Here is a 12107-nt window from a genome sequence, read left to right as displayed (position 1 = left end):
TCTCCTAACATTCTTTTTCTCGTTTCCTTTTTTTTATGTACAGGGCTGCTTAATGCTCAGTGTCATTCAGAGAATTATATCTTATGAAGTTTCCTGACATCTTCAGAAAAGTCTACTAATACAACCATAGTACTTTCTTTTGTCGTATTTCACAATGTTGTCACTATTGAGTCATCTCTCACTGCTTCATAATGCTTTAAAATGCCAATGATTTGTTTAATTTCTTTTGTAGATGATGAACACAAACAAGGAGTCTTCAGGATTCTGCTCAAATACCTACATCCATGTGCCTGCACCCAGCATTTGGAGACAGTTTTGGATCTATAACTGATTGTAGCTATCACATTATATCTTCTGCCTCTCTATTCCAATGCTGAAACCTGTATAACATTCTTTAATTACATGACATCCACACAGCGTTATGGTAGTATCTAATACTGCACTTTTTATTTACTTGTAGATTAATTGTTTTCTCTTATTTACAATACTACCACAAATGATGTGTACTGAGCAAAAATTTTCTGCAATTCCTAGAATATTTCAAAAATTCAGTAGTTAGTTCAGACTCAAAATGGGAAATACAGTATGGTCTACTGTTAAAAGTTCAAAGAGCATATGTCTCTAGAAGAGTCAGTCTATATATTGCTTCTTTCTACATCTATCTGGTGAAAAGAACATCAAAATATTATAAGAGAGAGTAGAGCCCAGGCGGAGGCTTATGAGCAATAGATCTCCCCACGAACCATATGAGACTGAACAGGAAAAGAGGGGAATGGCAAGTGGCACTGGTACACAAAGTACCCAGTGTCACAAACCACAAGTTGGTGGCTTGTGCATGTCTGAGCAGAAAATAACCTAATACCACCATTTTATTGGTATCCTATGTATTACCTCTTTTCAAATACTTCAAAAGTGCAAAGGAATGCACTTTTACCACAAGTTGATTTTACACCATAGTCACATCTAAGCTCAATAGTTACATATTGACAAAAAAATCATAATTTAAAATATCTCTAAATATGTCTCTCTTTCTTATGCACACGTCTCTCTCTCTCTCACTCTCTCTCTCTCTCTCTCTCTCTCTATCTCTCTCTCACCCTCCCTCTAATGCAGAAATGAAGGAGGAACATGAGGAATCCAGAAAGAAAGAAATAAAAGAATTGGAAAGTAGAGATGACCAGTTTGGAGGAACATAAAGGTAGTGGGAGAGGAAGGAAAGAAGAAAAAAAGATTAGAGCTTAACGTCCCATTAACAATGATGTTTTTGGAGTGAAGCATAAGGACAGACTGGGAAAAGAAATTGGCCAGGGTCATTCCAATATTCATCTTAAGTGGGTTAGGAAAACTGTAGAAAACCTAAAAGTAAGTGGGCAGATGGGGACTTGACTCACTGTTCTCTCAAATAAGAGTCCAGTGTCTTTCCACTGCACTACCTTACTCGGTTTGAGATAGGAGGGAGAAGGTGACTGCATACAAGCGTGAGGTCATTTCCACTACAAAACTTGACTGAAATAAACCTGGTAATGAGTTGTCAAACTGGTTTACGCTGCAGTGTTACAGACAAATGTACAAAAGAGCGACTTATTACTAGTTGCTATGGAACAAAAGTAAGACGGTATACAAGGACAGAAAATTGTATTAGTACGTATGCAGTTACAATATGAAGATAGTAGAGAAGATAATTTTTGGCTTTTACACAGCACTCTGCCACTAAAGATTAAGGAGCTCAAAAAACTTCACTATTCTTAGCACAGTAGGAATTAGAGAAGGAAAGATTGTCCTGGAAAGGATTACTAGTTTCTTAAGAACGTCAAGGCTCTTTAAGAATATGACCACATCAGATGAGAGAGCCTTCCACAAGTATCACATTTCAAGTGCCTCAAAGACACTCAATACCTTTACAACATTATACAAAATCCGTCATTATATATTGTCATAATAGACAGTAGAAATACCTGACAAAATATTCTATATTCAAAATTCTACAGTAATGAAAGACTTCATTAACTTTCCTTCTTTCTTGTAGCTACCTATAGAGAAATGGAAGACAATTTGTTTGTATTAACAAAAGCAGATGTTTGTGACCATGAGCTGCCTACATAATTTCTGTAATATCATTCCTAAATACTATGATCTTGTAAGTACTAATCACTGTTCTCTGTCTGTATAACCACTGGGATGGAATATGGATAATCTCTAAAATACATATAGCACTTGAATAAATAAAGAAAAAAAATAACCGTTACTGAAGGGTTAATAATACTTGAAGCAATCACTTACTTCTGTGCAAATACAATTTAATTCTTGTGAACTAGCAAAGCACAACAAAGTCCTGGAGTATGAATGCAACTGTGTGTAGGAGTATCTTGTTCTACTAAGATTAAATGCAGCCGTTGACAGGAACCAATACATATCTTTTCACTGTTGTTTGGATCACCTCCAGAATAATGGTACAGAGTTTGATATAACTAACTACATCTATGAAACACGCTTGGTTATTGCCATTAAACTATTAGTAACTTGTTAGCAGAATGTTTTTCACCCTGTTTATAGCAGATTCCTTTCTATAATAAATATGTACACCCCCATCCCAAAAAAAACTACACACACACCTTCCTATAGTTTCAGCTGACAGTTTTGCTACTTTTCAACATTTTTGTTTTGTTCTTCTATTTGCCATTTCCTATCTTGCTTTCTTTACTTTATACATGTTCTTTTAATTTCTCTTTATTTTCTTCTCTTCATTTCCCAGATTGTCTATGTCTCACAATCCGTAAAGGAAGACTGCAAGTAATTTGTTTCTGTACTATACGAGATGATAAATACTTTCTTGTGGCTGTGATATTTTTACAAGAAATGTATGTTGCCACTGGAAGATTTGCAATGTTCACAAAAACAGTACATTAAACAATATTGTGGCTAGCTGCACTGTTTCTTCTCCTTGTTATATTTCTAAACAGCACTGAAATTATGAATGGATAGAACAGTGATAGTCAATTCTTTAATGTGATGAATATAAAAGACATATATAAAGTAAAACCTAAATTGGTTTTCAGTATTTTTTATCTTTGACAGAAGAGCCAAATTCAATATAAAAATTGAACTCAACACTTTTTACGTATTTCCGTGTGTACAAGGAACTGATAAAGATTTGAGGGAACTCATAAAGATTTGACACATACTCTGTGCAAATAAAAATAAACTGCCAGATACATATAAAAACAGGGCTGAGGAGGAGAGGGCAATGGCAGTAAATATGAATGTCCTCTAAATAGAAAATACATTCACTAAAGCAAAAGCACACAAAGCAAATTCAAATGATAAATAAATAAAAGTTATGAAAACCTTCTTTTAGAAGCCTCTCTATGTGCATTCAAGCAAACTAAGTTGACACTAACATCGAAAAAATTAGTAAAACAGTGTAACTATGAAGGGCATACAAAAGAAAAGGTGTGAAACAACATTATGGGTGTAATTGAATTCTTTATTCAAATGTATTCACTGATGGCCTGAGAACAACCATTTTACTGCTTCACAAGCCAAAGGATTCACTGCTCTAAGAATCCCTGTGACTGTGACAGGAGCCAGTCCTTCACTGTGTCCTTCAGTTCATCTTCTGAGTTGAAGCACTTCCCTTTGAGATGATTTTTTAGTGGACCAAACACAAAGAAGTCGTAGAGCGACATGTGCAGGCTGTAGGGCTGATGCTCAAGCTGCTCCCACTTGAACTTGGCAATTACAATTTGTGTAATATTTTAGATCTATGGACATGCATTATCGTGGAGCAGAATCACTCACTCCACAAATAGCTCAGACCTTTTGTTCTTGACAGACTTGCGTAGACTACAGAGTGCCTCACAGTACACTTCAGTGTTCAATGAATTTGACAATCTCAGATGTCAATAAAAATGGTGAGTGTCACCTTGCCTACTGAGGACATAGCTTTGAATTTTTTAAGGGACCACTATATGTCTATTACATTATTCCAAAGTGGCACATGAAAATTTCAACTGGTTTGTTAGTTATGATGTTTCATACCTTTCATTTGAACACTCCTTACACATGTTTAATTATGTCACATGCATTTCAATTTGAAAAAGAAACTTATAGGATATGACGAAACTTCCACAGTCAATCCACAAAACTGCTCATTGGTACAATGAGTACTGCAACATGGTAAGATGTATGATGGTAATGAGGTGGTGGCTGATGGATTGGAAGTACTCCAGTCAATGTTCACTGCGAAAAAGCAATACTATGACAGAAATTCTTTAACAGATATTGTTCAAGTAGACATGTACCTAACCAAGGATCCCTTTCAGTTTGCATAAGCCCTGGAACTCGACATAAGTGAATGTATTTATGTGCCGACTGAGCAATAACCAGTAAAACTGGGGAATAACGTATATGCTATACATTCAAAATGTTAATAGTATCCCACCAATAATACTATAAAATACACATACCTTGAACATACATGATGATTTCCAAGGTTAAAACATCATTTACCAGACAGACAGGAGAGTAGGACCGTAGACAGATAAAATAAATAAATAAAAACCAAACAGAACATGAAGACTTACGTGCACATTTTCCAGTTCTATCTCTGAAGCCATAAAATACAAACAACAATTGCTTCACCTTCTTTCAGAAAAACTTACCTATTTAAATTAGTCTTTTAATTTTGGATGATAAATGGAACTAAATAGTTTAAGAACTGTGCACATCATAAAACTGTGAAGGATAAAATACTTTTTAATAGATTAACTATTTGATAAAACTATAGCAAAAAAACAGATGCAAACGATTATGTATGAAAAGCGAAATTATAACAACTTCTTATAGTAAAACACGCCAAAAAAAAGTTCGAAATACCTCCCTCTTTTGTACTCACCTACACTGGACAAAAAGGAGTGTATATGCTTCAGCAATCAATGTAGAAGACGCAGGATGTTGCAAGTGATTTTTGTATACTGGATGTCATGTTGTAATCTCAAATATCGATGTCCACTGTCTCCAAAAGGCTTCGATTCGTACCATTTCCTCTCATCATTGCTTTCAAATAATGTGAAGATGGGTCATCACAGACAATTCTCTTGTACGGGTTGAAATGCTGTTTGCCTTCCCCTCATAAAATGCTTGCACTATGTAACACATCATACAAAAAACGGACTGGGATGCAAACCATAACATCAGCATGGATTTTCTTCATAAAGTTATTTCCTCCCACGCATCAAATGGTTGGGCAAAATTTTAGACTAATTCTTCTTCGTGATCATTCTATAACAGTGCAGGAGTATGATAACATCTAAACTTCCCTGCTGCTCTGTGATGTACAGGTGGTCTTTCCTTTAACATATCTGCATTTAAATGCAATAAATCCACTGCTGTATAGCTCCTGAAAATTAAATCGTTTGAATATTCCACACTCTTCAAGCAGTCTTCTTCTACATCTTTATTATCTTGATTATTCACATTCTTCTTTTATGAGCAGTCATTCATCTTGTATTTTGGAAACCAATCCAAATATTTTTCTGCTTTTCAAGGAGGGTATCTTCTTTTATAGATTTTTCTCTACAGAAATGCCAATAAATGGCTTCTTTCTCCATTAAATATCTTCTAGGATACTCCGATGTACAGATAATCACCTTCAATACATTCTGATGTTTTCCTTGACAAAATGAACCACTCTATTTAAGAGCTACCACTCTTCATAATTCCAGCCTGTAATTATTTGTTACTGTAGTTCACGTTGGCATGTCTTCCAAACTCATTCTTGAGGTGTGACTTACTCGTAAAACTAAATCTTGACATTTCAATTCCTCAGTCATACTTCTGTTGGTCTCCAATGAAAAACATATTTTCAAAGAATCTGAATGACTGTGATTAACGCGGTTGCAGCAACAGTAACCCAGACATTACCTACGAATAACTTGGCTCCACTGTTTACTGAATGGTGACTAATAGCTTTATAAATGCAAATTATAAGTTAAAGACGCCCACTGATGGTTCTCGTTTGCAACAACTTTTTAAACAAGGAACTGTATGTAAATATGAGGAATAAGGAAACAGTTTCTTTTCCAGAGCCATTAGAGACAAGAGATTAACTGTATATGACAGTTCATCAGCTAACAACTGAAAAGATGTTACATTGCAATAACTTCACTTTTTGTAGGTATCTTCATCACCAGCAGATGATGAATCTTCACAACTTACAACCACCTTCTTCAAACGACCACACGCACACACTAGCGAAATGTCACTTTCTGAAGGCACTATTTATTACATTACAAGTCCAGCCAAGTAACCTTGGAACAAATTTCTTCAGTGTGAAGAACGAAGCAGTGATGACTAACTATGCTGACCGGCCCTCAGCTCTGTAACCACAAAAACTTCCTCTGGCGTTGCTAGGAGACTTGAATACTAACCTTCGTTGATGACGAGCTGCCATCCATCTTCCGCCTCTTGACATCTGAAACCAAATAAAAATGCTGCAACAACAAACAGTAGGAGATAATTGTGTTAATATTCCAAGAAAACCGTTAAAACATAAATGAAAGATCTTTGAAAAAGATATTTTATATATAAATGAGTAAGGGCATACACACCTACAGCCAGTTACAATGTCACCTATTACGATAATATAAAAATAAATTAAAAGATTGTCTTTACCTCTATCAACAAGGTCTGGTGGTTCCTGGCTGCGGCGGTGTGTGGAACCTGAACTGGAGTTCGAAAGCGAGCTGAGATCACGGTCATCATGCTGGCTGGAAGGAGGCGGCTGGTAGTAGTGTGTGCGTTCCACGCGTTCCACTGCCGCAGCCGCCGTTGTGTAGTACCGCTGCTCTCTCTCCCTCTCACGGTCTCTGTCACGATCACGGTCACGCTCACTTCCGTATCGGGTGATGGATGCAGTCGTGCCATATTCGTCCTTGACGGAAGGTCCCGCCGATTCGGAGTAGCGATCGCGATCCCTATCGCGATCTCTTTCCCTTTCGCGATCGCGACTTCTTTCGTGGTCTCGATCGCGATCCTCTTGTTGCTGGCTCTGTTGCTGTTGCTGCTGCTGCTGTTGCTGAGGCTGTTGCTGCTGCAAATTGAGAAAAACCTGAACTTAACACCTGTTACGGAAAGAGTTACACAAAATAGGTTGTAAATTAGAAAGATTTGATTACAACCATCACATGTTATTCAGCAATGAAAACAACTTGTAAAATAAAGATTTGCATGCAATTTTTCCACACCTCATTAAAAATGGTGACAGAAAACTTTTTCCAAAAATTCTTGTAGTAGCTATTTATCAGTTGAGGAAAACATGCACCAATTTAAGACTTTATAAGATACACTTTCATAAAGTGTTATACCAGCAAAATTATTCGACTGGGTTCCGAAAAACAACATATACACTTGTGGGTGATGGTGGGAGGAGGTGGAGGAAGGGGGAGGAATTAACATTACAATGTATTAGTACATTGGGGGGGGGGGGGGGGGAGGAGGAGGAGGAAGAGAGGGAGAGAGAGCTGCTTAGTAAAAAGGGCTGAAAAAAGATGGGGAGATGGCGACAGAAGCTTCCTTTGTGGAACTGCCCTAGAACAAGGTGTCTCCAAGTAGCACCTTACATCTTACTTATATAAAAAAAAGAAAGATACCTCCACAGTTTATTTATGTAGGAAAGCCTACTGAACAGCTGCCTCTAGCAAGGTCAGGTTGTTGACAGTGCATCGAAATTTGCTGAACCTACGCTGGGAGCGACTTAGGAGCTGCCTGGTCTCCCACATCCAGGCTGGACAACAGTTAACCGTCCCCTCTAAGGTCTTTTCTCTACAGCTCATTAAGGCGATGCTTCGGTAACTACTGGGACACGTTCAGTCCTTTCATGATTTGACAAGAGGTATCAAAATTGACTCGCTCCATGAGTTGGGAAAGTTGCCTCTCTGTCATATTGAATTAAAACATTGTAAGAGTATTTCCTTCGATGCTGGTTTCAAGTTCCGCAGCACACGCTGTAGCGGATTTGGTCGTGATTCAGCAAAGTATTTTAGGATTGCATTTTGTGTAATTTAAAGTAATAAATCTGTAAAACTTGATATTTTTTTAAGTTTTTCACTCTACATTTATATAGATGAACCTACCAAAGTGAGTAGCCCATGTCAGCTGTCAGAAACACATTTGCAGTTGACGACTTTGTAAAAATTCAATACATGAAAGGCAAGGGATTTACTCTAAACACACAAAATTGGCATATGGTCTATGAAACCTAAATGTTTGGTGACCTGTGATTCTGATGACTTTCAACAACTCACCAATGTAGTATGAGAATATAACAGTTATTTAGGTCTGAATATTAATGCCAAAAAGACACATTTTTGATTGTCACATGACAGCCTGACTCCTTTACAAATGCAAATCTGTGATTCAATGGCTCCTTAATACAAACAGTAGATAAGTTTAAGTACATTGGTACGCTGCTATGTAAAGACTGGAGATCAGAGATGGAGAATGCCCGTAATGTCTATAAAATTTACGATAATTCTCAGCAGCTCAGGTCCAGACCTAAACAGAGTTTGATTTATAAGGTGCTACATTTGGTCTGCATTTCTTATATGATTCTGAAGGATGGATGCTAAATGTGATAACTGCAAGAAGGGTCAAGACTTTTGAAATGTGAATTTACCACAGAATATTTAAAATACCATGGACAGCACGAGTAACTAACACTGAAGTATGGTGAAGACCACAGAAACAGCCAGAAATTATAACATTTATAAGAACCTAGGACATACCTTTTAGGACACCAAATATGTGCTTCTCCAGTTGGTAGTAGAAGGGAAGATTGAGGGGAAAAAGAAGATAAGGATGAAGAAGAATATCTTGTTTAGTTAACATAAAGCAGTAACAGGTTATGAAGTGCAGATACCTACTACATACTGCGGGTCACACAATAAAGATGCATCACCAACATTCATTAATGAATAAGCAGGAGATAAATAATTTATCAAAATAACTAACATATGTGTCACTACTATTTAAATGTGTGTGTGTGTGTGTGTGTGTGTGTGTGTGTGTGTGTGTGTGTGCGCGCGCAGCATGGAATAGGACTCAATATACAGAGTGTACATAAAGTCCAGTAACACTTTCAATTATTTATTGCACAAGAACCAAACATTGTACGGATATCACATGTCATTTTAAAGAGAACACCCCCCCCCCCCCCCCCCCCATGTATAACACCACAGCGTAATTTGCTGATAAGTCAGCTCTAGTTGCAAACATCGCAAGTTCAGGAGTGGAGTGAGCTTTCTGGGTGTTGGAGTTTGACAAAAGCACAAGATTTCACGAGTTTTGTTTGATTAACTTTTTATACAATAAGGCATCAAAGATATATACTGAAAAGCCAAAGAAACTGATACACCTGCCTAATATCGTGTAGGACCCCTGTGAGCACGTAGAAGTGGTGCAACACGACGTGGATGGACTCTACTAATGTTTGAAGTAGTACTGGAGGGAACCGACCTATGAATCCTGCAGGGCTGTCCATAAAATCCGGAAGACTACAAGGGGTTGGAGATCTCTTCTGAACAACACATTGCAAGGTATCCCAGATATGTTCAATAGTGTGTCACGTCTGGGGAGTTTGGTGCCCAGCAGAAGTGTTTAAACTCAGAAGAGTGTTCCTGGAACCACTCTTTAGAAATTCTGGACGTGTGGGGTGTCGCATAGTCCTGGTGGAATTGCCCAAGTCTCTCGGAATGCAAAATGGGCATGAATGGATGCAGGTGATCAGACAAGATGCTAACGTTCATTTCACCTGTCAGAGTCGTATCTAGACATATCAGGGGTCCCATATCACTCCAACTGCATGCGCTCCAGACCATTACAGAGCCATCACCAACTTGAACAGTCCCCTGCTGACATGCAAGGTCCATGGATTCATGAGGTTGTCTCTATACCCGTACATGTCCATCTGCTTGATACAATTTGAAATGAGACTCATCCAACTGGGCAAAATGTATCCAGTCATCAACAGTTGAATGCTACATCTACATATATACTCCACTAGCCACGAAGCGGTGAGTGGCGGAGGGCACAATTCGCGCCAAAATCTTATTTCCCCCCTCTGTTCCACTCGTGGATCACATGAGGGAAAAATGACTGTCTGAATGCCTCAGTACGAGCTCTACTTTCCTTTGTCTTTTAACGGTGATCATTGCGCAATTTGGAAGTTGCTGGTTATAACATATGCTCTACATTCTCGGCGAAGATAGAATTTCGGAATTTAGTGAGTAGCCCCTTTCGTTTGGCGTGTCGTCTACCTGCAAGTGTGTATCACTTCAAACTTTCTATGAGATTTGTAATGCTCTTGCAATGGCTAAATGTACCAGTCACAAATCTTGCTCTTCTTTGGACCTTCTTCATCTCTTGAATCAAACCCAACTGGTAAGGGTCCCATACAGACAAACAGTACCCTCAGATGGGCCGAACTAACATATTGTACGCTATTTCCTTTGTTGAAGGACAGCATCGCTTCAGGATTCTACCCATAAACTGCAATCTAGAGTTCGCCCTGACTGTTAATTGTGCAATCTGATCATTCCATCTGAGATCATTTCGAATAGTCAGACCGAGATACTTGACGGATGTTACCACTTCCCAAGACTAGGCATTTATTTTGTACTTGTACATTAATGGGGATTTTTGCCTTGTTATATGCAGTAGGTTACACTTACTAATATTTAGAGATAACTGCCAGTCATTACACCACACATTTATTTTCTGCAAATCCTCATTGATTTGTTCACAAGTTTCGTGTGATACTACTTTCTTGTAAACTACAGCATCATCGGCAAACAGTCTACTGCCACTGTCAATACCATCAACCAGATCGTTTATGTAAATCGTAAAAAGCAGCGGACCTATTACGCTGCCCTGGGGCACACCTGAAGTTATGCTTTTTCTGATGAAGTCACCCCATTCAGGACGACATACTTCTCTCTGCCTGTTAGAAACATTTCTATCCAACCGCATATGTCATTGGATAGACTGTAAGTGCGCACTTTTTGGAGCACGCGTCAGTGTGGAACTGAGTTGAATGCCTTTCGGAAGTCAAGAAATATGCCATCAACCTGGGAGCCAGTATCTAGAGCCTGTTGCATATCATGCACAAAGAGGGCCAGCCGTGTCTCGCTTGACCACTGTTTCCTAAAACCGTGCTGGTTTCTGCAGATGAGCTTCTCAGAGTCTAGAAAGGACATTATGCCTGAACACAAAATATGTTCCGTGATTCTACAACAAATCGATGTCAGTGAAATTGGCCGGTAATTATGTGCATCCGATTTTCTCCCCTTTTTATAGATTGCAATGTTGGTGTTGACAGGCCCAGGCAAGGTATAAAGCTTTGTGTTGTGCAGTCATGAAGGGTACATGAGTGTGCCTTCGGCTCTGGAAGCCCATACTGACGACGCTTCGTTGAATGGTTTGCACACCGACAATTGTTGATGGCGCAGCACTGAAATCTGCAGCAATTTGCAGGAGCGTTGCACTTCAGTCACACTGAACGACTCTCTTCAGATGTTCTTGGTACCGGGTTTGCAAGATCTTTATCCAGCTGCAGCGATTTTACAGATTTGATTTTTTACCTGATTCGTGATATTCACGGTACACTCGTGAAATGGTCATACGGGAAAATCCCCACTTCATCACTATTTCAAAGATGCTGTGTCCTATTGCTCGTGCAACAACTAGAACACGACGTTCAGACTCACTTAAATCTTGATAAACTGACATTGTAGCACCAGTTATCGATCTAACAACAGTGGCAGACGTTTATTGCCTTACAAAGGTGTTGCTGACCGCAGTGCAGTATTCTATATGTTTACATATCTCTGTATTTGAATATGCATGCCTATACCAGTTTCTCTGGTGTTTCAGTGTAGTATTAATTAAGAAACTGCAACTCGTAAGAAAGGAATAAGTACGGTGAACAATTTTTTATGTAGCGGAGGTGTAAAGCAAAGGACAGTCACATAAACAAACAGTTTAACACTGAAGGTTCTCAAACTTTGTCAGTTGATCACATCACCACCCTCCCCCTTCAACATAAGGCTTCA

The 12107-nt window shown here is 38.5% G+C and overlaps 1 protein-coding gene across 3 annotated transcripts in view; it reads right to left on the bottom strand.

Annotated features, from left to right (window-relative positions):
* Window positions 1-12107, bottom strand: part of LOC124805288 (THO complex subunit 2) — a 318134-nt gene that overhangs the window by 75636 nt on the left and 230391 nt on the right. For all 3 annotated transcript variants that reach the window (XM_047265797.1, XM_047265799.1, XM_047265798.1), the window contains exons 26-27: window positions 6673-7090; window positions 6429-6472 (exon numbers count right to left, since the gene is read on the bottom strand). In XM_047265797.1, the coding sequence (XP_047121753.1) occupies window positions 6429-6472; window positions 6673-7090 (462 nt within the window). The remainder of the gene's footprint in view (window positions 1-6428; window positions 6473-6672; window positions 7091-12107) is intronic.

This window comes from Schistocerca piceifrons, chromosome 7, assembly GCF_021461385.2.
Source record: "Schistocerca piceifrons isolate TAMUIC-IGC-003096 chromosome 7, iqSchPice1.1, whole genome shotgun sequence".
Lineage (NCBI taxonomy): Eukaryota > Metazoa > Arthropoda > Insecta > Orthoptera > Acrididae > Schistocerca > Schistocerca piceifrons.
The sequence above is the reverse complement of the archived record's forward strand: the minus strand, read 5'-3'. Positions and strand labels throughout refer to the sequence as shown.